Source organism: Pavona decussata, unplaced genomic scaffold (assembly GCF_977016875.1).
Source record: "Pavona decussata unplaced genomic scaffold, jaPavDecu1.1 SCAFFOLD_366, whole genome shotgun sequence".
Lineage (NCBI taxonomy): Eukaryota > Metazoa > Cnidaria > Anthozoa > Scleractinia > Agariciidae > Pavona > Pavona decussata.
In genome coordinates this window covers 924835-950779 of record NW_028145742.1, presented here as the reverse complement: position 1 = coordinate 950779, position 25945 = coordinate 924835, and the positions used below count along the sequence as shown (strand labels likewise).

At 40.7% G+C, this 25945-nt stretch overlaps 1 protein-coding gene and 1 long non-coding RNA gene across 2 annotated transcripts in view; one reads left to right on the top strand and one right to left on the bottom strand.

Moving 5' to 3' along the window:
- LOC146452596 (anaphase-promoting complex subunit 7-like) overlaps positions 1-25945 on the bottom strand; it is a 46842-nt gene that overhangs the window by 20402 nt on the left and 495 nt on the right. Inside the window, exons 2-16 of the mRNA XM_085097424.1 lie at positions 25011-25145; positions 24264-24335; positions 23829-23912; positions 23632-23714; positions 23428-23460; positions 22878-22982; positions 22554-22606; positions 21783-21817; positions 21589-21681; positions 20635-20729; positions 19932-20046; positions 18949-18994; positions 17989-18084; positions 16782-16882; positions 16478-16522 (exon numbers count right to left, since the gene is read on the bottom strand). Of these exons, the coding sequence (XP_084953550.1) occupies positions 16478-16522; positions 16782-16882; positions 17989-18084; positions 18949-18994; positions 19932-20046; positions 20635-20729; positions 21589-21681; positions 21783-21817; positions 22554-22606; positions 22878-22982; positions 23428-23460; positions 23632-23714; positions 23829-23912; positions 24264-24335; positions 25011-25145 (1191 nt within the window). The remainder of the gene's footprint in view (positions 1-16477; positions 16523-16781; positions 16883-17988; positions 18085-18948; positions 18995-19931; positions 20047-20634; positions 20730-21588; positions 21682-21782; positions 21818-22553; positions 22607-22877; positions 22983-23427; positions 23461-23631; positions 23715-23828; positions 23913-24263; positions 24336-25010; positions 25146-25945) is intronic.
- On the top strand, positions 5672-7365 carry LOC146452597 (uncharacterized). The gene is made up of 2 exons (XR_014859709.1): positions 5672-6130; positions 6504-7365. It is a non-coding gene; the product is annotated as an uncharacterized LOC146452597 (long non-coding RNA).

Sequence of the window (25945 nt, the reverse complement as noted above, 5' to 3'; positions counted from 1 at the left end):
TTAACGATTCTGACTGCGGCTACACACCCCCGAGGTCACAAATTCACCTTTTTTGAAAAACATCACGAAAGTTTTCAGAGTCACAAAATTTTCACAGCTCTAAATTTATTGTTTATTTTACCTAAACTTGTATCTTGGGTTCATAGTTTTCAGAATGTGCTTCTCGTAGCCTAAGGCTAAATATTACTGAATCGGGCACTATTGTTTTTTAGGGTCATTAGATGCAGTAGAACAGCACATGCTGAACATTTCAGACGAAGCTAATAAATACAGAAAAAAAGGATAAAAAGCCAAGTGGACAATATGCTGCATTTTAACATGTAAGATGAAGTGTAATAAATCGAAAACGCAAACCATTGTGAGCTGTGTTTAATATTTATCCTTCACGTTTCTAGACGCGATATAATAACAACTGGTTCGCCGTATGCCAATGATGCAAAATTAAATTTTATGCTTGATGTGTAACCGACAACGTTGTCAAGGATCCGGTTGAACCGTTCTAAAGAAAGACGAACTCAACAAATATCACATCGAGCTCTGTACTCAAGGTACCGCTGAAAATTTAAACTGTAAGTAAAGCAAGGAAACCCCCGAGAGCGCGCAAAAATTTGCCTCTCGCGACGAGATGCAACACGCAGCAGGAAGAGAAAAGCAATTTAGTAGTTTTGTGTCGAGGAGAAAAGGTTTCGCTGTTAAAAAAACCTTTGGGTAACTTATTTTAATAATTTCCTCAAACTATGTAAACACCCACCAAAATCGAAGCAAATGGCCCAACATGCTTTTAAAAACGATCTCCAAAAGTTAAATCTTTTGAAGACAGGAGGCTTTGAAAAAGAATTCGCGTGGAGAGCAAAAACGCTAACTTTTGCCAACATATACGCAGGGCGGACAGGGAAGCAAAAGACCTCTCTAATGCTAACTAGTGAGTCCATTTCTAGGCGAAAAGAAGTTCATCAACTTATAATTAGTTCTAAAGTACTAGCGTAGACGTTTGTTGCACTTGAATAACTTTGCTGTGTCCGCTTGCCTGGGGGCAAACCACAATGGAACTGAGGATTGAAGGGAAACGATCAGTAGGACTTCATCATCACAACGATCAGTCTATTGCGTCGCAAATTCTTGACTGAGATGTAAGCGACCTATCGAAAAGAAAAACTAGCCCTATAGAAATGATGTCAACGGGGTAACGCGGTAAAAACGCAGTATCTCAGCCGTGACCAAGGTGGTTCTCAGTCGGGGGAGTCTTTCCACTGAGAGGTTCCACGTTAATAAATACCGAAGTACACTGGGGTTAAGAATGTTAACCTGCAACCGCAGCTTAAATCTGATTGGTTCAAATTTAGTTCCATCAAAATGATTGGTGGCATTCAGATCCTACAAGTGCATATCAAAGTAGGATCAGGGCATTTCCGTCAGACTGCAGACACTTTTGCCGCATGTACGACGTTGATTCTGCTGAACTTCTTTACAGACGAAGACATGACGCCCATTCAAGACATCGCTGGCTTGGTTTTTGCCTTCACTCTGGGTCTGACTTTTGGACTTATGCTGGGTTATTTGATTTTCCGGAAAAACCGCAACTTGGTTGTGCAGCAGAGGGGAAATTATCCAGTTGAACCTGAACCCGCCGTGCCAGCACCCCGAAGACCAAATGGAAGAAAACAACCCACGGAACATGATGAACGGCAGGCACTGACTTTTGGACTGCCGTGCTATTTGATTTTCCGAAATACCAGCAATTTGGTTGTGCAGGGAACGCCAAATCGGGCAGTTGAACAAGCCGCCGTAACAGCACCCCGAAGACCAAATGAAATACAAAGAATTGGAAGAAAACAACCCACGGAACATGATGAACGGCTAGCTTGGGTAAGTAGTGAAACGGCTGCCATTCAGAATTGCTCAGTTACATGTGGACTTGCTACTTTATCAACCGTTGTACATTTGTGCGAAGAATGAAACGATGTTTTCCGATGTCGCGTATCGATTCAAATATCTTGAACACGAAGTCTTGTCTTTTGTTACTTCTCTTTGGCGAAAATTAAAAATTTCCACATTCCAGTTGTCCTTGTAATAGTATCCCTAAGAGTCGTAGTGGTAGTAGCCTTAGGCTAAATGATCGCAGTATTGTTTTTTAGGGTCATTAGATGCAGTAGAACGGCACATGTTGAACATTTCAGACGGAGCTAATAAATACAGAAAAAAGGATAAAAAGCCAAGTGGACAATATGCTGCATTTTAACATGTAAGATGAAGTGTAATAAATCGAAAACGCAAGCCATTGTGAGCTGTGTTTAATATTTATCCTTCACGTTTCTGGACGCGATGTAATAATAACTGTTTCGCCGTATGCCAATGATGCGAAATAAATTTTATGCTTGATGTGTAACCGACAACGTTGTCAAGGATTCAGTTGAACCGTTCTAAACAAAAGACGAACTCGACAAATGTCACATCGAGCTCTGTACTCAAGGTACCGCTGAACATTAAAACTGTAAGTAAAGGGAGGGAACCCCAGAGAGCGCGCAAAAATTTGCCTCTCGCGAGAAGACGCAACACGCGACAGGAGGAGAAAAACAATTTAATAGTTTTGTGTCGAGGAGAAAGGGTTTCGCTGTTGAAAAAGCCTGGGGGCAAACCACAATGGCATTGTGGATGGAACCGACACACGCGACACGCGCTGTTTAAAAACCTTTGGTTACTTATTTTAATTTTTTCCTTAAACTGTGGAGACATCCACCAAAATCGAAGCGAATGGCCAAACATTCTTTTGAAAACGACCTCCAAAAGTGAAATCTTTTTAAGACAGGAAGTTTTGAAAAAGAATTCACGTGGAGAGCAAAAACGCTAACTTTTGCCAACATATAAGCAGGGCGGACAAGAAAGCAAAAGACCTCTGTAGAGCCAATTAGTGATTCCACTTATACTAACGCGAAAAGAAAACCAATCAACTTTTAATCAGTTCTGAAGTAATGGCGTAGACGTTTGTTGCACTTGAATTACGTTGCTGTTTCCGCCAGCCTGGACGAAATACAATGGGACTGTGGTTTGAACCGAGACGATAAGTAGAACTTCATCATCACAATGATCAGTCTATTGCGTTGCCACATTCTTAACTGAGATGTAAGCGACCTATCGAGAAGAAAAACTAGCCCTATAGAAATGATGTCCATTCTGAAACGAGTTGACTGACTTTTTGCCTGCACTCTTGATTCTTGATTTTTGTAAATCAACCCGAAAACCATGTGATCAATAGTGTAACAATGCAGTATCTCACCCGTGACCAAGGTGGTTCGAGGAAAACTGTCAAGTTCCACGTTACCGTTAACAAATTCCTTAAGTAGTAAACAGAAGGTTAAGAATATCGAATGCGAAACTTGCAACCGCAGCTTAAATCTGATTGGTTCAAATTTAGTTTCATCAAAATATATGGTGAAATTCAGATCCTACAAATGCTTATCAAAATAGGTTACTTTTGCTGCATGTAAGACGTTGCTTCAGCTCATCTTCTTTACGGACGAAGACATGACGCCCATTCAAGACATCGCTGTCTTGGTTTTAGCCTTCGCTCTTGGACTAACTGTTGGACTTATGCTGTTATTTGATTTTCCGGAAAAGCACCGACTTGGTTGTGCAGCAGAGGACAAATCAGCCAGTTGAACAACCCGCTACACCAGCACGAAGACGACAATGTCAACAAAGAATCGGAAGAAAACAACCTACTGAACATGACGAATGCCTGCTTTAGGTAAGTAGTGAAACGGCCGCAATTCAGATTTTTTTCAGTTACATGTGGATGCTTTGCAATCTGCTTCTAATTCATTTTTGTGCGAGAAATAGAACGATATTTGCCAACGTCGGGTATATATTCAAATCTTGTTTTTGGTTCCTATTTTTTTTTTTTTTGGCGAAAACTGAAATTTCTAATTTCCAGTTGTCCTCGTTGTAGTTAACGATTCTGACTGCGCCTCAATACCCCCACGGTCATAAGTTCACCTTTTTTGGAAAAACGTCACGAAAATAAAATTTATTGCTTATTTTCCCCAAGTTCCAAGGGAGTCATGATGTTGCCAGTTATCAAGTACGGTAGCCTAAAGGCTCAATGATCAATATCGTTTTTTCTAGGGCTATTAGATGCAGTAGAAGAACTTGGTCATCATTACTGAGACGGAGCTAAAAGATACAAGTAGAAAAAGTCAGTGATAAAAAGCCAATTAGACAATGTCCGTGTTGCACCTTAGCACGTTAGCTGAATTGTTAAATAACTCAAACGCAGCAAGTTGTAAGCCGTGTTTCATATTTATCTTTTTCGTTTCTGAACATGATTATTATTCAATTGGTTGACTTTCCGCATAGTGACCCTGTTGTTTCCGTTAATCATGATGTCCTGCTGGTTGAACTATTTATAGATAAACTTCTGAGCAAAAGAACAACTCCGAAGAAACTAAAGGGAAAATGAAGATTCCGATACGCTGCCTCCATATAATCGAGTAGATTCACAAGGAAGAAAGCAACAGCATGCTATGCACTCTAGGTACGACAGAGAACGTTCATAAAAAAAATTGCACTGAAGAAATTCTATGAAAACACAGAAAGCTCGAAAATATTGAAACTGGGATGCGAGTAGTATGTAATTTCCTTAGACATAGTAAAGCGAGCAAACACGCAAGAGGGAGCAAAAATTGTCAGAACTTATGTACAGTAGCAAAAGATTGCCTGTTTTTTCTTTCTTCATGCATAATGTAAGATGTCAGCAATGTGTAAGAGTACTCTGTACATGTAAGTAATTTCTAAAAGTTATCAGTATAAGTAAAGGTGGCAAGTGTTGTAAGTAATATAACAAAGAAACACGTAAGCAATTATTATGTAATAAAAAAGGAAAATGCGTTTCATGTTTTATTTGTCCGCCGTTACAAAATTTGCTCCTGTCAATTTTTCTAATTTATAAGAAATGAAATAGCAAACAAATTCTTGCCTCCGAAACATTCTCCACGGCTGTATATTGTTCATTCATGAAGATTTCTTTTTCAGACCTTGGGGCCCGTTTCTCGAAAGTCCTGGTAACTTACCCGGCCTGATAAGTGTCTTTGGTGATAAATGTTTCTGAGCAGAAGAAAAATGCTAGAAATGATGTCCATTCCAGAACTTGCTGACTGACTTTTGCTTGCAGTCTTGATTCTTTATATTTTTATATCAGCCGAAACCTGTCTGCGGCTGATGCAAACAAAACTGTATCTCATCCGTGAGCAGACGAAAGAAATGGTCGCATACAAGAGGTCACACGTGCACACTCTCGCAAATGAATGTGTAGTTACTACAGAAGAATGTGAACAGCAGCATAAATTGGTTCCAATTGAATCACTTGTCGATGTTTCGACTAGATCTGAACGAAATACGATGGGATCGTGGAATGAACCGAAAAGATGCTAAAACATCATTTTTTTTGTCAGAATGATCAGTCTGTTGCATTTCCATATTCTTAACTGAGAAGTAAGCGACCTGCGAGAAAAAGAAATGATAGACTGAAATTATGTCCATTCTAGAACTCACTGACTGACTTTTGCTTGCAGTCTTGATTCTTTATATTTTTATATCAGCCGAAACAAAATTGTATCTCACCCGTGAAAACAGCAACGGAAGCAGACAATGGTGGTATACAAAGAAGTCACGCCGGAACACGATCGCAAATTAATATGGCGCAACATAAGCCAAAATGAAAACCACTATTATTGGAAGAAGGAAATGTCCATTATTTTGAGAATGTGAAGAATGTAAACATGCAACCGCAGCCAATATCTAATTGGTCAACTTCAGATCCGAACCGACGTCATCTCAGGGGTATAAGGAGAGCGGGACAGCAAGTCTGAGGAGCATTTTCTTGCGCGTTACGGACTAAGACATAATGGTGATGATGCCCATTCAAGACATCGCCGTCTTGGTTTTAGCCTTCGCTCTGGGACTGACTGTTGGACTTATGCTGTGTTATTTGATTTTCCGGAAAAGCACCGACTTGGTTGTGCAGCAGAGGCCAAATCAGCCAGTTGAACAACCCGCTACACCAGCACGAAGACGACATGGACAACAAAGAATCGGAAGAAAACAACCTATTGAACATGACGAATGCCTATTTTGGGTAAGTAGTGAAACGGCCGCAATTCAGAATTTTTTCAGTTACATGTGGACGCTTTGCAATCTGCTTCTACTTCATTTTTGTGCGTAAAATGGAACGATATTTGCCAACGTCGTGTATATATTCAAATCTTGTTTTTGGTTCCTATTTTTTTTTTTGGCGAAAACTGAAATTTCTAATTTCCAGTTGTCCTCGTTGTAGTTAACGATTCTGACTACGCCTCAATACCCCCACGGTCATAAGTTCACCTTTTTGGAAAAACGTCACGAAAATAAAATTTATTGCTTATTTTCCCCAAGTTCCAAAGGAGTCATAATGTTGCCAGTTATCAAGTACGGTAGCCTAAAGGCTCAATGATCACTATTGTTTCTTCTAGGGCTATTAGATGCAGTAGAAGAACTTGGTCATCATTACTGAGACGGAGCTAAAAGATGCAAGTAGAAAAAGTGATAAAAAGCCAATTAGACAATGTCCGTGTTGCACCTTAGCACGTTAGCTGAATTGTAAAATAACTCAAACGCAGCAACTAAGTTGTAAGCCGTGTTTCATATTTATCTTTATCATTTCTGAACATGATTATTATTCAATTGGTTGACTTTCCGCATAGTGACCCTGTTGTTTGTTAATCATAATGCCCTGCTGGTTGAACTATTTATAGATAAACTTCTACGCAAAAGAACAACTCCGAAAAAACCAAAGCAAAAATGAAGATTCCAATACGCTGCCTCCATATAATCGAGTAGATTCACAAGAAAAAAAAACCACAGCATGCTATGCACTCTAGGTATGACTAAGAACGTTCATAAAAAAAATTGCACTGAAGAAATTCTATGAAAACACAGAAAGCTCGACAATATTGAAAGTGGGATGCGAGTAGTATGTAATTTCCTTAGACATAGTAAAGCGAGCAAACACGCAAGAGGGAGCAAAAACTGTCAGCACTTATGCACAGTAGCAAAAGATTGCGTGTTTCTTCTTTCTTCATGCATGCATAATGCAAAATATCAGCAATGTGTAAGAGTATTGCACACACGTAAGTAATTTCTAAAAGTTGTCAGTATAAGTAAAGGTAGCAAGTGTTGTAAGTAATATAAGAAAGTACCACGTAAGCAATTATTATGTAATAAAAAAAGAAAGTGCGTTTCATGTTTTATTTGTTTGCCGTTACAAAATTTGCTCCTGTCAATTTTCTAATTTATAAGAAATGAAATAGCAAACAAATTCTTGCCTCCGAAACATACTCCACGGCTGTATATTGTTCATTCATAAAGATATATTTTTTAGACCTTGGGGCTTCTCGAAAGTCCCGGTTACTTACCCGGCCCGATAAGTGTCTTTGACGATAAATGTTTCTGAGCAGAAGAAAAATGCTAGAAATGATGTCCATTCTAGAACTTGCTGACTGACATTTGCTTGCAGTCTTGATTCTTAATATTTTTATATTAGCCGAAAACCGAGTGCGGCTGATGCAAACAAAACGGTATCTCACCCGTGAGCAGACGAAAGAAATGGTCGTATAAAAGAGGTAACACGTGCACACTCTCGCAAATGAATGTGTAGTTACTGCGGAAGAATGTAAACACCAACCGCAGCCAAAATCTAATTGGTCAACTTCAGATCCGAACCGACGTCATCTCAAGAGGTATAAGGAGAGCGGGACAGTCAATCTGAAGAGCATTTTCTTGCAGCGTTACGGACCAAGACATAATGGTGATGATGCCCATTCAAGACATCGCTGTCTTGGTTTTAGTCTTCACTCTGGGACTGACTGTTAGACACTTACTGTGTTATTTGATTTGCCGGAAAAGCAGAAACATGCTCGTGCAGCAGACGCCAGATCAGCCAGTTGAACAACCCGCTACACCAGCAGGATAGACTGCAAGCAGTCCCTTTCTGGTTAGTCGAGATGGTGTGCTCATAGCGCGAGACTGGAGCGAGGAGAAATAAACGAGAAGAGACTTTTTCCCGCCTCTCCCCAAGCCCCCTTCCGCTCATTCGCTCTAGTTTTTTTTTCCCGCTCGGCTATTTCGCGCGACCTCTCGACTATCCAGAAAGGGACTGCTTGCAGTCTACCAGCAGGAAGACGACAAGGACAACAAAGAATCGGAAGACAACAACCTATAGAACATGACGAACGCCTGCTTTGGGAAAGTAGTGAAACGGCTAAATCAGTTCCCAATAATTATAGCTCACACTCCAGTGATTAATAGGTTAACTTTCCGTGTAGTTTATAATGCCCTGCAGGTTAAAATATATTTATAGTTAAACTTTTGAGCAAAAGAAAAACTCCGAAGAAACTAAAGGAAAAATGAGATTCCGATACGCTGCCTCCATATGACCGAGAAAAAACAAGAAAGAAAACATGTGAAAACACAGACAGCTCGACAATATTGAAACTGGGCTACGAGTAGTATCTAATTTCCTTAGACATAGTAAAGCGAGCAAAACAAACAGCGTCAGTGTATGTCTCGTCTTGCGCCAAACTCTTCTCCAACATGCTGGTCGCCTGACAATAAACAGTTTGAAACAAACATCAAATGATTTGCGCTCAAGAACCTCTGTCTCGTGCGTTCACCGGCATAACAAGCACTCATACTGGTCGCCCCTGGTTGCGCGCACGCTCAGATTTGATTGGATCCCTTATCCTGGTGTCGTTGCTTAGCGCCATAGTCCGTAATCTTTGTTTGTTATTATTTAAATAATATTTTATTCCGACATTTGCTCTGAGAGCAAAAAAAGCGCTCACCGAGAGAGCTAACACCGTAATCTTTACCTTGCGGAGGCGAGCAGTCGAGTGCGATGTATATATAATCCAAATTCAAAACGGAACGTTTTTCGAAAACGATCTCTACCGTGAAATCTTTTAAAACCGGAAAGTTTTGCAAACGATCTCCAAAAGTGAAATCTTTTGAAGAAGAAAGTTTTGAAAAAGAATCTGCGTGGAGAGTAAAAACGCAAACATTTGTCAGCACATGCGCAGTGCGGACAGGGAAGCAAAAGATCACTATAGAGCTAATTAGTGAAGAGCCGGCCACATCGGTGGAACAAACATAAGAAGCCTTTGAGAGAAATTTTATGACAGTGATGACGTCACTGGCAAACCAAATGCTTTGAAGTGAACTTGATTTTCCAACAGAAAAGACAGGGTCCAGAAGAGTTCAATTCGATCGTAGACCGCTTAGTTTATATTGCGTTACGATTGCGTTACTTAAAATATTTACCGTAAATTACTATGTGCTCGGAAGTTGCGCCCGGGAGCCGGTGATTGCGGTTTGTGAAGTAAAAAAATAACATGGCGAGCAAACGTGGGGGCCGATCGAAAGGATACTTATGACAGTTTTATGGCAAAAAGGAAAGCAAAAAACGGTTAAATTAGATTCAGGAGTTCATTGTACAAAGCCATGATCGAATTGAACACGAGTAATTTCCGCAATTTCTTCCTCGTCACTTCCCGACGACATCTTGCGACAAAAGACCGCGAACTTGACTTGACCATGTGACTTCCCACGTGATCACGGTGTCATACCAACCTTGGTACCTTTGTACCTTATCGCTAAAAACCGACTTGTGAGGTCGCGACCCAGTCCTCGAGTGTTTTAACTTTAAAAAGATAGTCTTTATAATTTAGCCTGCATTTTAACCTTGGTCTGCAGTGTTCAGTCTGCATTTTGCATTTTACCCCGAATCTGCATTCTACCCCCCGTCTCCAGTCTGCATTTCACACTGACCGGTCTGTTGAGTCTATGCGGCGGGTCTCAGTGGCAGAATCTATTTTTAGTAACAATGCAAAGCGCTATTCAAAATGGCTGCCGCGTCTTTCACGCGTGAATTTTCATGGTGGCAGTTTGTAGTTCTTAAAACGAAATTACAGGTTTGCAATACTGTAAATCAAAAGAACAACCTGTAAGGAACATTCGGCTGCTTAAAAAGAGGAAATCAGTGAGTTCATAGCGGAGAAATGCCTGTTCGTCAAGGCGAAACATGTGCGATGGGAAACAAGATCACATGAGCTGTAAACGTTCTCGGAAATTGTACACTCACCGGTACGCGGTCTGTTGAGTCTATGCGGCGGGTCTCAGTGGCAGAATCTATTTTTAGTAATAATGCAAAGCGCTTTTCAAAATGGCTGCCGCGTCTTTCATGCGTGAATTTTCATGGTGGCAGTTTGTAGTTCTTGAAACGAAATTACAGGTTTGCAATACTGTAAATCAAAAGAACAACTTGTAAGGAACATTCGGATGCTTAAAAAGAGGAAATCAGTGAGTTCATAGCGGAGAAATGCCTGTTCGAGATTATGTCAAGGCGAAACATGTGCGATGGGAAACAAGATCTGCAAATCATCACATGAGCTGTAGACGTTCTCGGAAATTTTTGTTTTCTCCTGAGAATCTACTTTACAAAATACTACAGGTTTGAATGTGAATTTTACCGTGCTTTACGTTAAATTGGTCGATTTGTCATATTTCAAATAGCTTTGGCGAAATTTTCGAAAAACGAGAAATTGTGTTTTAGCTTACTGTACTTTGCGAAACGAAATGAAAATCTGTACTTTGCGAAATGGAAATCTGTACTTTGACTTACACGCTATATCTGAACAGCTTGAAATTGCCACCCATAAAAAGACTCGCTATATTCCTTGTACAAGATATTCAGAAAATTCGGATGACGCGAGGAAGCCGGGTGTCTCGAAAACGCAGGCCCCTCGAAAATTTACATGGTGTATTATGGTCACGCAATCGTCGCAGGACTATTTATAAATTCCGACATAATCCGGCTGGTGCACCATATACCAAGTCACCAGTGACGTCACAACGATCCACCGAACCAACGATCTATCGAACCAACGAACCAACGATCCACCGAACCAACGATCTATCGAACCAACGAACCACCGAACCAAAGATCCACCGAACCAACGATCTATCGAACCAACGATCCACCGAACCAACGATCTACCGGACCAACGATCTATCGAACCAACGATCTATCGGACCAACGATCTATCGAACCAACGATCCACCGAAGCAACGATCCATTGAACTAACGAGCCGCCGATCCGTTAGACTACCAATCATCAGTCTCTCGTTACGGAGTGACGTCACTGGTGACTTGGTATATGGTGCACCAGCCCATAATCCGCTTCCGGTTTTAGCAGAAGTTAGTTGCAACCGAAAAACAAAGAGATAGGCTTTGCAAGAAATAGGTACCAACTCCCTCTCGGAGTATTTCAATTACTGTCCAGTGCATTTTCGGCTTGGGTGACGCGCTGTGGCTAATAGCTAGTGAAAAACAAGATCGCTAGATCAGGAATGAACGCAAAAGTTAAATCTGAGCAAAGAGATATCTATCATCTCCCATTGAGCGTAGACCTCGAAAACGACAAGTTCTAGCATTCCCTTCATTTGAAGAAACCGTAGAAACTGAAATGTGCTACCACAGGGAAAAAATCAAAGGTAATAAAGTCAACTGCGTGGAGTTTTAGGTATCCTACCGGCTGAAAGGGGCACGTACAGTCAACTTCCGCCAAAGGAGCACTTGGCGCCAAATAACATCATGTAGCCCCTTAACTTAGACAACAAAGACTTCTGAAAGAAATGCTTTGTTCGTACATTTGTTTAAGCCGTCATTTTCGAGTGTACAAAACAAAAACAGAAGAATGTATTTTATCGGCTCATTTTTAACTGAATATCCCTCACGTGACATTTTCCGGTGAATGTATTTTTGGCAACAAAAACGCCAAGCTTCCTCGCACCATCCGAATTTTCCGAATATTTTGGCATTTCGAACACGGAATATACCGAGTCAAATAATGGCACCGATTTCCATTTCGCAAAGTACAGATTTCCATTTCGCAAACAACAGATATCCATTTCGCAAAGTACAGATTTTCATTTCGCAAATTACAGATTTCCATTTCGCAAACAACAGATTTCCATTTCGCAAAGTACAGATTTCCGTTTCGCAAAGTGCAGATTTTCATTTTGCAAAGTACAGATGTTCATTTCGTTTCGTTTCGCAAAGTACAGATTTTCATTTCGTTTCGTTTCGCAAAGTACAGATTTCCATTTCGTTTCGTTTCGCAAAGTACAGATTTCCATTTCGTTCCGTTTCGCAAAGTACAGATTTCCATTTCCTTCCGTTTCGCAAAGTACAGATTTCCATTTCGTTCCGTTTCGCAAAGTACAGATTTCCATTTCGTTCCGTTTCGCAAAGCACAGAGCCGACTAGGCTTCGTTCATGTTTCAGGGCTGCAAATTACGGCCGGTCAACGGACAATGTCCGGTCAAAATCGGGTATTGACCGGACAAATCCTTAGATTGCCGGACATCTTGTCCGGTCCTTTACAGACTCGTTCAGAGAAATTTTCTATTTGATAATCACGAGGGACAACATTCATGTTTCCGAAAGAAAAAACAAACGAATATAAAACTAGACAAATTAGTGGTCGAGAAATTCCCGGTAGTCGCAAACTTCCACGATGTCATCAAGTCCTGTCGCGACCGCAGATCATTGTGTCTTTCGTTATTTTATTTACTTTTAAGTGTTCCCAATTAGTATAGGGTTTTACCTTTGGTTAGATACAATGATTGACTCTTAAATAAAGTGATTGATTGAATGATCGGAAAGCGCCCTCACGAAGAATAATATTGCTGCACCGAGAATACTCCACGTAGCATTTGCTGCAAAGTGCGAAAAGCGAACAAACCATACGTTACTTCCGGCACACCCTGCAAAACATGCTTGGTTACTAAGCTTTCTGATAATTTCACCACTCGATGAACTCAAAAAATAGAGCGTATAACACAAAAAGTGGAAGAATAAGGTTGTCTTAAAGGGATTCTAAATGGAAGAAAGTCAGCGAGCGCAACAATTGTACCTGGAATAAGAAGCCATGCATTTAATACAATTACATACAGTGCCGAATATCGAAACCTTTCGACGATATAAGTGTTTCTTGTTTATGTTTACATTTCAGTTAGCTTCTTTCTTCAAATTAATTAAGAGATCGATTGAACCCTTCAGCTTTCATATATTCTTCACATTTTACTTAAAGTTCAGTTGTAGAAATGATGTGGCGATTGCCAAAGTATAATATTTAATTGAGTGATTTTGCCAGATGTGAAGTAAAACGGACAATTGCGGTTGTAGCTTGCGTAACCGTTCCACGTACTGAATGCGAGGCTTCTTCTGCAGTAAAGAGAAGTAAAACTATTAACTTGTAATTTTTATTGCCAAACCGACTTAGATTCAGTTGTTGTTTTTTTAGTTGTAAAAGAATTACTGTGCAATCTAGGTTCACTATCGCAAGAGTTACGACTGTTAAAATTTGACCGGCCAAAAACGGGTAGTGTCCGAGCAAAAACATGTTTGACCGGACAACGTGACCGGCGCCTGCCCGTTAGTTATTTGCAGCCCTGTGTTTAGTGACTCGCAGCTCGCGTAGCTTCACTCGAGGCGAAAATTGAAACGAATTTGCTTTACAGGCGTGAACACAGGTCTGTCTGAATAAATTTTTCATTTATTAAGAAAGCTTATTGTCTGTTTATCTGTGTGTCTTGATTCACGGAATTTCTTCACCATGCGATCTTATGTAAACCATGGGAGAGCCAAACCATATGATATCTATTACTGTCCCCTGTTCATTAAAGTGTAAACAAACCGAAATCCTCCAGCGCAAACCAAATTCGGCCATATGACAACACGATCGAATTAAGCTGCACAATTTTGGCACTGACTAGAGCAGTTCATTATTAAACCCCTCTGAATTTTATACAACATTGCTTCTTTACTGCGATAGCCACATGCAGTCATAGACTGCCTTTTATTTTATTTCCTTCCTACAGAAGTAGCTTCATATAGTCCTCGACTACCTATTTTTAATTTTGACCTCATCCACCAGAATTCAGAAGTGTCCAGAAGTGCTCGCGTAGGCAATACTGTTGTAATTAACCTGCAGACAGCAAGGGCAGTGTTGATTGAACCGAAACAGAAATAGAAGAACTTGATTACATATTAATGAATTAACGATCAGTCTGTTGCGTGGCCAATCGACCTGCGAGAAGAAAAGCTAGCCCTATAGAAATTATGTCCATTCTGCAGGGGACGAGTTGACTGACTTTTGCCTTCACTCTTGATTCTTGATTTTTGTAAATCAACGCGAAAACTTCGCCGATTCGTACACGTGCTGAACAATACAATATCCCCCATATCCCCCGGGAATATCCCACCCATGTGTGACCAAGCGAACCACGAAAGAAGACGTTATCGATATCCCACCCATGAGTGACCACGCAAGAAGACGTGGAAACCACAAAGACAGTCAACAATACACTGTCCGAGTACGTCATAACAATATAAACATAGCTAAACATGCAATCTGATTGGTTAAAAGTTGGTTCCCGGTAAAAAGTCCGTCCCCAAACTCAAAGTCATTTCGGCGATACGGTACTTTTTGCCGCATATGTGCAGCATTCCGTTACGGACGCAGACATGATGCTCATTCAAGACATCGCTGTCTTGGTTTTAGCCTTCGCTCTTGGACTAACTGTTGGAATTATGCTGTGTTATTTGATTTGCCGGAAAAGCAACAACTTGGTTGTGCAGCAGAGGCCAAATCAACCAGTTGAACAAGCCGCCGTACCAGCACAGCTAGCACCCCGAAGACGATATGGAATACAAAGAAATGAAAGAAAACAACCCACAGAAAATGATGAACGACTAGCTTGAGTAAGTAGTGAAATGGCACAATTCTGAATTTCTCAGTTACATGTGGACTTGTTACGATATATGTGCAGCCGTAGTATATTTGTCCGCAGAGTGAGAATAGATCGATGGTTGCCGACATCGCGTATCGATTCAAATCTTGAACACGAAGTCTTGTTTTTGGTTCCTACTCTTTGGCGCTGAAAACTGAAATTTCCAGTCCTCGTTATAGCTAACGATTCTGATTGCGCCTAGATACCCCTACGGTCACAAGTTCACTTTTTTGGAAAATATCACGAAATTTCTTACAGTTAGAAAATTTTTACCCCTTTCAATTTATTCTTTATTTTACTATTAAACTGTCCAAGAAAACGTGTCGTAGCCTAAGGCTAAAATGACCACTTTTGTTTTTTAGGGTAGAAGAATTTGGTCATCATTACAGACGGAGATAAAAGATGCATGTAGAAAGAGTGATAAAAGCCAACTGGACAATGTCCGTGTTGCATCTTAGCATGTTAGTTGAATTGTAATAAATCTAAAACGCAGCAACTTGTAAGCTGTGCTTCATATTTATCTCTTACGTTCTTTATGTAATCAACTGTTTCACCCTATGCAATTAGTTCATTACCATTCACATTTTCACACGCTTGTATGATTTCGTGCATAAACTTATCGTCGAAGCATAAAATCTGGTCGAACAACTCGACAAATATCATATGGTTTTCCACGACATCGAGCTCCTTACTGGAACCGAAGAAACTAAAGGAAAGTGTAGATTCTGATACGCTGCCTCCATACAATCGAGTAGATTCACAAGGAAGAAAACAACAGCATGCTATGCACTCTTAGTATGACTGACAACGTTCGTAAAAAGTTGTAAGAAGTTCTTTGAAAACACAGAAAGCTCGACAATATTGAAACTGGGCTACGAGTAGTACGTAATTTCCTTAGACATAGTAAAGCGAGCAAACACGCAAGAGGGAACAAAAATTGTCAGAAGTTATGCAAAGTGGCAAAAGATTGTGTTTCTTCTTTCTTCAGCCATGTGTAAGAGTATTGCATGCATGTGTGTAATTTCTGAAAGTTGTCAGTATAAGTAAACGTAAGAAGTGTTGTAAGTAATATAAGAAAGTACCACGTAAGCAGTGTGTACAGTAGATAAATATGTAATAAAAAAAAGAAAATGCGTTTCATGTTTTATTTGTCCGCCGTTACAAAATTTGCTCCTGTCAATTTTCTGACTTATAAGAAATGAAATAGCAAAGAAATTCTGCCGCCAAAACATTTTCCACGGCAGACGGGCTGTACATTGTTAATTCATGAAGATTTATTTTGCAGACCTTGGGGCCCGTTTCTCGAAAGTCCCAGTAAGGTACCGGGACTTTCGAGAAACGGGCCCCTGGCCCCACTTGTTCAACATATATCTTTAAGTGACGTTTTCTTTGGCTTTGACGTCGTGGTTGCTTAAAGTCCCTAATGGTGCATAGACGGGGACCACTCATTAATTTGTTTTGTTCGGACTGGCTTCAGTAAATCTCTCCAAAGATTCAGGGTAAATGGGTGTCAGAACCCAGGTACCCGCTTCTAACAAAACCCCTCCACTAAATAATCTCAATCTTTTTCTCCGACGCGTTTTTCTGTACCTACCTTGTCGTACGAAGCAGGTTCGTGAGCCATTACTGAAGCACAAAGCTAAATGAAGAAACACAAAAGCTTAATCAGAAGGCGTTATGAGTTTCCGGTTAAAGTTAGTATACGGTTATATAGCTAAATTTTCATCGTTAAAGGAAGTGAAAGTTAGGATCGCATGGTTCTTTGCTTGATGCCGCAAAAAATTACTTCTGGCTTAAACTCGCGGAGAGAGGTGCATCGCAAGTTGCGCGAAAACTCGCGAGGTTCTCGCGCGCGCGATCTTACGCTCAGCCAATTCAAGCAAAATAGTTAATCGTACCGTTAAAGTCCTTGGATTGGCTCCTAATGTCTTGTGGGCGTTTTTTGCCACTGTCAGCGCCTCCTTGTGTCTTTTTGCGGCCATGTAACACTCAACAAGACCTGACACGTTACACAAAAAATAATACAGTGGAGAGAATAGATGGTAAAGGAATCATCCAGAAGACTCGCTTAATATACTAAGGTTAATACCACTATTCTCACTGTTTAAATAACCACGAAACTAGCCTGCGCGCAACGCTGGCATGTTTGTAACGCCTCGGTGTTTTAAAGTCAATGCTATCCGTGTCTCGCGGGACTTCATCTGCCTATTTAAGCCAACTATTCCTGCTTCTTTGGTCCTTCTCGCCAAGTTACGTCGTCCTGGGATTTCAGACGTTTTTTACCCACCCAACTCCCCTTCGGCGACGCGTGCTACCTTTACCTTCACGACCCTCTATCTTTGCAAAATCTCGCCTCCCATAACTTAATTCAGCAAAGGCAGTGAGTGGTTGTAATGACAGTGAAAATGGTATACCATTCTTAGCTGCAGTTGTTGCCCGGGTGGGGTTATTCCTAAATATGGGCTATATAGGTAAGTGCCATGGAATAGGGTATGGTTTTTGAGGTTCTCGGTCCTTACATAGGGTATCTTTTTTTACCCTTTTGTTACGGTATTCCTGGTGTGGTCCTTAGATAGGGTAGCGAAATTGTATTATCTAATAATGGAGTGTGAAAACGCCCGCCTAATAGGGTGTCATTTTCCGGGTTTGGGCCTTAAAAAGGGTATCAGTTTTCGCTTTCGCAGTCCTTAAATAGGGTTAGGTTTCAAGAAACTTCGCGGCACACCCTTATCCAAAATTCGCGGGAGTACCCCCCCGCCCCGGGAGTTGTTGGGACGGGGGACGGATCTCGTCAGCCTGCCCTCTCAATGTTGAAAGAAGGGAGGCGAGCACGGATTGGTTAGTATACATACCTTGACTAGGACTGTAGTTGAAGCTGTTTAATAATAAAGCCGTCGTTCGCTTACACTGACTGACACTCAACTTGACATTTTCGCGAAACTCTCGCGAAAAAGTCAAGCCTTAGTAAATGCACTTACAGTATTTTCACCTTCTCGCGAGACGAGTATCTCGTCTCTCGAGACGAGAATCCCCCCCCCCCCCCCCTCATCTCCCGCCACTGCTCTTCTTGGGGAGGTCTGATAATAAGGCTATTGTACAATTTACCTCTTTGAGCTTCAAAGTTCCACGGAGCCAATTTAACTGCTTCACGGAAATGTAACAAAGCCTCCTGTTGCTTCTCTAAAGCTTGCAGTAAACTCGCTGAAATAAAACACAAAGTAACATAACAAAGCTGATATCTAGGTCCGCAAAACTAATTCAGATCTGGATCTCACGAGCAAAATTCTCTGTTACCCAGGAGATCCTTGTTCCCCACAACAAATATCAATCTGCGAATGATGTATTATTATTCAGTAATAACGCAGGCAAACTCGGCAAAAGAAATTCCGAGTGCTTCTATCAGGAGTCGAACCTAAGACCTTTCGATTACTAGTTCAGATGCTCTACCACTGAGCTACAGGAGACTCGTGGGAGCTAAGGCCATTAAACTCGGTTCATGGGACAAACATCCTGCATACCGCTAGGATTGGAATGTCAACGAGTGGCATATGAGCAATGAAAGGAAATGTGATGTAATATTTAAAGCCTGGTGAACAAATGAGAATGATGTATTGTTCAGTAATGACTGATTATGATTTTAGCTTTCTTTTGTGATTTGTTGATCAGTTCTGTATTTTCCCTGGACTCGTACAATGCAACATTGTTTCCTCCATCATCAAGTGAGTTTTACGACGCTTTTCCATTTGTCAAAACTGTCCGACCAGATCGTTCAATTCGTAAACGGAATTTACCAATTTGAAGGATAAGATTTTATCCTAGTCCTTCGAATTTCTTCAAAATACACGTACCATTTTCTGAGTGATTATTTTCCAAGATTTTGCAGCACCATCCCTTCAAAATGACGCATTTGATTTAGAGTTCTGACAAATGTGAAAGCACTCCTAGTGGTTCTCCTAGTGGAAGTTGGGGTATATTTATAGGAAAGGCATTAATTTTAGAAAACATTTAATGACCTATACTCTGTCATGAGTATCAATTACAGGGGTGTATTGAACTGTACAATACCTTTCAAAACTAGTGCTTGAACATTGCGACTGTCAATAGTGTGGGCCTAAAAATACAATTTAAAGAAGACACTTCACAGGTCACATAAGTGAGAGGCACATGTTACAACTGGTAGCCATAGTTAATCATGTCTGACAGACTGACTGATTGAGAGACTGGCTGGCAAGGTGGCTGACTAACAAGTTGACTTACTGACTGGCTGACTGCCTGCCTGCCTGCCTGACTGACTGACTGACAGGCTGACTTGCTGACTGACAGACTGACTGGCTGACTGATTGACTGTCTGACTGACTAGCTCCCTGACCGACTGACTGACTAACTGACTGGCTGACTGACTAGCTGGTTGGCTGGCTGGCTGGCTGGCTGTCTGACTGACTAGCTGACTGACTGACTGACTGACAGGCTGACTGGCTGAATGATTGACTGTCTGACTGACTAGCTCCCTGACCGACTGACTGACTAACTGACTGGCTGACTGACTAGCTGGTTGGCTGGCTGGCTGGCTGTCTGACTGACTGACTAGCTGACAGACTGACTAACTGACTGACAGGCTGACTGGCTGACTGGCTGACCGATTGACTGTCTGACTGACTAGCTCCCTGACCGACTGACTGACTAACTGACTGACTGACTGACTGACTGACTGACTGACTGACTGACTGACTAGCTGGTTGGCTGGTTGGCTGGCTGGCTGTATGACTGACTAGCTGCCTGACCAACTGACTGACTAGCTGGCAGACTGACTGACTGACTGACTAACTGGTTGGCTGGCTGGCTGTATGACTGACTAGCTGCCTGACCAACTGACTGACTAGCTGGCAGACTTATGAGCTGGCTGATTAACTGACTGGCTGACTGACTAGCTGCCTGATCGACTGACTGACTAGCTGGTTGGCTGGCTGGCTGGCTGGCTGGCTGACTGGCTGGCTGGCTGACTGATTTGGGAGTTTAATTGTGCACACAAAGCTACAAAGTACAGGTACCTTTTGAGCAAAATACACAGCTCTTGGTTTCCGGCTGGTCACATTACAGAAATGACCCATAGCAATCCAAGGTTCAGGTTTCAGCTGAGTGACTTGAATCAGGTCCTTTGCAAGCCTGAATGAAAAAAAGTGAGAATCAAAAAGATAACCAGAATAAGAAACCTGAGGTTTCAGTGAAGCTCATGGCTAAATGTAATTTGGGCAAGGTTAAGGCAGGTCAATGCCGGTCGGCGGTCGCCTCTCGTCATGGCTCAGGGGCAACCTTTAAGCTCACTGCTGGGGGCGCCCATGGCTTGCATCACATTAGCTTGCTTGCTGGCCTGTGAGAGAGGTCATTTTGCATGCCTTATTTTCAAGCCCCCCCCTCTCTGCCCTCCCGTTGGTAAGTATTGGGTCTGGTAAGTATTGCACTGATTGGGTTCAGTGTGACAGTGCCGTTGGTGGTGGCCCCTAGCAGGGTTGCCATGGATACCTCCTTCTCCGTGCCTGATTGCTGCCTGGCTCCACCAACCTTCTAGACACCACCTCCCAAGCTCATCTATTGTTGATGAGTTTAACAGACAAGTGTAAGTTAAGTAACCTCTTGTGAGATTGTTGAACCTCAAAATTTTTAGCATGCAGTTTCAGGAAATGTTGAATGGCCAGGTTTTTTAGGAGCTTATCTGGAATTGGTACACACATAGCTTTCCCAATAGAAACTTACTTTTCTAGTCCTTCATTGTTGCCATGGCCACCCTGTGACATCAGAAACGCATATGTATCCATACCCTGTAGAGAGCAAGGGTCCAGAGCATGTGCCTGTAAAAACAACAAGTATGACAAATGAGAGCAACATGACAAGCCACACATGAGTGATCATGTTATGTTCCTTAAAGCCTGGTTTTTACTCTAGGACATCATCATAAGCAGAAGCACAAATGCAGCTTTAGCATTAGTGAGAACAGCTGCGACATAAGCTTAAGCATCAGCACAAGAAGAACAAACATGTTCATTCTTATGTCACAGTTTTCACTAAGGAGAGTGGGAGCGATATAAGCACAAGGACAAGGCAGTTAAGTGTTCCGTCTGCTCTCTTGCTTAACATCAAAGGGAGCTAGCATTGAGAATTCCATCAAGAAATGGTTTTCTGCACATGCATCTGCCCTTATGCTTATTATAACTAGTGTTCTCACTTGCTTATCTGTATGCTTATGCTTATGTCCTAGTGAAAACCAGCCTTAATGCTTTAAACCCTGCTGTCAAAATGTATGTTCTGCTAACTGTTCTCCATGCATTTCTTAGTGCAAGAGTTGGGATAATCTGTTTGAATATCGAGACACTTTTTTATAATAATTATCTTTGGGGATCATTTTCTTTATCCTCATAACCCACCTGTTTGATCAAGGTGCGGCATTGAAAGGAGAAACAAGATGCTGGTCACTTATACGTTTTAAAATATCTATACAGCACTGTAATTATAAAGATATCAGTGATAGTGACTTGTCTTAATCACAAATGTGTGCCTCTTTAATTGTGTAGTGTTCACTTGTCTGTTGTCTTTTTTCTAGGATATAATGTGTTGTTCTGCATGGAGTACCATGTACATGTAAATAAATACTAAAATACATAATTATAATCAAATTGTTGGCAACATGGGAAGATCATATAAAAAAATTACCCTCTGGAAGAAAGACTTTGCATTGTTGTAATCCCCAGCATTATAAAACATCTCAGCAGTGTTGCAGAGTAGTTCCACATTATCCCGTAAACACTGCAAAATATTGTACAAAAAACAATGATAAGCCAACAAAATTTTTCCAAAAAGGGTCAAAGTATCCAAGTTAGTGCTAAAATAATAAATATTTCTTGTACCTGTGTTTCTAGTGTCTTCAGTGCCAGAGCTCCCTCTAAGGAGAAAAAAATGTTATCTCAGTTTTAGCTTTGACAGATTACATGTACATGTAGCGACGTTCTCTGTCTCAGGTTTACAGGATGAACTTCCTTACTTATTTCATACAGAATGTGGAACAGTGAAACCCCATCTTCCAACAGCCTCATTAATACACCTGTACAACCACCTTTTTATCATCATCATCATCATCATCATCATCATCATCATCACTGTCATCATTATCGTCACCATGGTCGTCTTCTTATTCCCAACTAAAGCTGTAGGGAATAAGGCCTTAGTTCATCGGGGGTTCGGCAAGTCCTTGTGCTACTCCCAAGATAACTTTGTATCAGTTGAGAATTTAAGGTTTCCATAATAATAATTGTTTATGTGTTTTACAGGATGGGGGTGATTAGCCCAATGCCCGACCCACTACCAGTAGGGATGGGGTCATCCTCTGTCTGGACTCTGTCCCTTGACCAATCTAGCAAGGTTAGACCTACCATGGATAACGGTCTCAGATGGCATAGCTCTTGGGCGTCAACTAGCCTCACAAGCCTAACTAACTGCAACAAGGTGATGAGCCCAAGTGAGAAGCATGTTGATAGGACTCCTTTACCATGGTGGCTTAAACAGTAACTCAGTAGCCATTCTCTTATCTTCTACCTTTTTAATCGGACAAAAATTTCATGTCCTTTTGGTGGCTGTATCAACATGGTTTAACAACACAGTCGTGTGTAATGTGCTCTTACTTGCATGTTTTCCAGATGCTGCTAACACTTGTCCCTTTATCCAGGATCCTAACCTGATAACCATTAAACAGTTAGTTTAGAGAGGAATCTGAGGGGAATGAAGGGAGGGAGGAATGGAAGAAGGGAGGGAGGAAGGGAGGGAGGGAGACAGGAACGGAAAATTAGGGAGAAATGGAGGGAGAGAGGACAGATGATGGATGGATGGACTGGTTTTGTTCTTAGATATTCAAGTTTAATAATGAGTGCAAAATTATAAAAATTTAAATGATGGAAATATACTGACAGACAATCATTTTAACAAAAAATGAATTCAAAGTGTTTTACCATTCCATTCCTGTAGTTGATGATGAGGTTAGCGATGTAACTTCAGAGCCTGGAACCCCAAGCGACAACAACCCAATCACTGCTTCTAAAGCTAGAGGACTGACTCTGTATGAAAAAGCAAACAAAAAGTTTTTTTCTTAGTAGATGGAACCTGGTTAAACATAACACGGCAGTATCAACAAAACCTCAGAAAATTATCCATGGACAAAAGCAGGCCCAGTACTCATCCCCAGTCTGCAGGATGAAAGCATGTTCAAATCAGGGATAAATTGAACAAGGTGTAACAAGCATCAGTTTTGAATTCAGGTTAGTAGCGCAGCAATATTGGAATTGTCTATATATATTTTTGCTTTCAAACTGGAACTGGAACTGTAACTGTATCGGCCACTCTCATTGAGTTTGAACATGCTCAAATTTTTGTTGATAGTCGCCGATAGTTTTGTCTCGTTTGGCACCCCGCTTGATGGTTGCCGATAGTTCAACTATCGGCAACTATCGGTTTCTATCGGCTCTCGTTTGGCCCGGCCTTAACGTTTGTTCTTGAGCTCACCTCAAAACTTCCTTGTAACAAGAAATAGCAGACCTACAGGAACACAAAAGAAAGAAAACAGGAGAAATCAATAATTTAGCACCATCAGAAAGAAGTTTAGAAGAGAAGTACAGATGAACAGTGCTTACAAATATCATGGGAAAGTGGCTGTCGTGGCTCTAAAATTCCATTTATTGAAAAAAGCAAACATTAAGTACATTGTACCTTTCCATGCCTTGCCGTTGGTATAGTTTTGCCAAGCACATGTTAATTTTGAGAGACCTCTGCTTCTGGGAAACCCCTTCAAGCTGATGATCGAAAAATCTTTAAATCAGCACTGAAAAAACTGTCTGGTAGTCATACAAATACGTGGTATTATTTTCCAAAAGAAAAATGACCATTTCAACGTTAATTCTACATACTATTGCTGTTGCTTCTTTGAACTCCTTCATGTGCATATAGCACTGTGACAGCTTGTATTTCACTTCAACTTCTGACAGCAAACCCTAAAATAAAGAAAAATGAACATGTTTGTAGGCAACTCTGCAAATTAATAATTATTTCAGTTCCCTATTTTTCTGCATCATCTCTGTATCTCTGAGTTATTTACAAAATAATGCAGCTACAATGTACAATATAATACAATGTAGTACAGTGTAAGTGTATTAAATTAGAGGCAAATAGTTAATTAAAAAACAAACACAGCAGAAACCCAGAAACAAGGTCATTTTTTTCAGTGCTAACGTATTTATTGGATATATTTAACATAGCGGTAAGTCGTGATACACTGTCGGTGATATTAAAATTTTTTAATAATTTTGACAAGTTTACAAAATTTTCAAATTGAGTGCACTTACCAGTGGTGGGCTTGCCTTTGGTTTGTGTTTAATGATAGTTTTCTTCAACTGGATGGCTCTCATGTAAAATTGCTGCACAGATTTGGAAGGTATTATAATTAACTTTGACTGGATATTATTAGTATTTTAATTTAGTAGATCTGAGGGCAAGACTGACTTTAAGTTTTAAGTGATAGATAGCATTTTCGCAAGATACAAACAGTTCCAAGCAAGACAATTTTCTGCATTTGATGGATCTTGATGTCTCCCGTATAAATGTGGCATTCTTTGCCACACCTTTACTGATTAAAGTATAAACTCAATGCCCCGATAACAACTAGGATTGTTGATGTCTTCATGTTCCAAATTTTACCAATCTAAATTTCAAAGTCTTTGTACATTCTTCATAATTTTTCCACTTCCTTTACTAAGGCGTTCCTATTGGATACATCCTTCCTGTAGTCCTTGATGATAGAGTCTAGTCCGTGTTTTGGAGTATGTCCCACAGAGATTGTAAAATCATTGTTCTCCTCAATGGTCTCGGGATCATGTTCTTACCAAAGATTTTGTTTCAGTTGGGATGTTTTAATACTCACATATTATGGTCATCATCATCATCATCATCATCATCATCATCATTGTTATTAATAGTATTATTATTAGTAGTAAACTGTTAGTGTTATTATTAATACTTTTTTATCATCATCATCATCATCATCATCATCATCATCATTATCATCAGCATTAATCAGTATGAGATAAACATACCTCTGCTCTTTTGTACTGTGCATCATCAAATGCCGAGTCAGCAAAGTAGACCAGCAGTTGATACTTGTTAACCATGTAATTGAGCTCATATTTGTCCTGGTTTCCATGATCATTTGCAGACAACAAAAAACTTGCCTGAAAAAGAGAGAAAAAATAAATAGCATCACATGTTACATGTACTACATGCCTCAGTAGTGAAGAAAATGATTCAAAACTTCAAAAACTTTATTGAAAATACTGTTTTCCAGGATTTATTTTAAAACAGCATGCTTAGAAAAGATTTTCTGGACGAGACCCTTGGATGTATACAACACGGGGGGGTACTCCCTTACATAGGCTATATAGGTATGTGCGGCGCCAAAGGGTATGGTTTTTCAGCTGCTTTGGTCAAAAAGAGAGTATCGATTTTAGCCATTTTGCCGCCATTTTGGTAATAAATGGGGTATCGATTTTTGCACTCTAGTCTTGAATTCTTTTTTTTTTTTTAGAAGAAGTTGCTTCTTCATCATGATGTTGACAGCAACTGTGTACATGCCGCAACGGCTTGTCGTGCGCTCCGGTCACGCGCTGGGCTCCAGGGGATTTGAACTGAAGTTTACCACACACTATCAGGTCATAAATAGGGAAGGGAAAATTGTAGATTTTGGTCATAAATAGGGTAAGGGTTTTGGGAAGCCGGCCGCACACCCCTATCCAATTTTTTTGGGAGTACCCCCCTCCCCCCCAGGTATACAATAACCTTAAAAAAGGAACAGCATTCCACAAGCTTATTGTATTATTCATGCCATCAAATTACACAGCTCTTTATAATTAGTGGGTAAGTATACCATACAGAAGTCACAGAAGCTAATTATTCTCCTCAACATTTCTGCATGAATACATACATGCATATATACGTGCAAAACTATATTATTTTTCATTCAGATTTCAGGGCA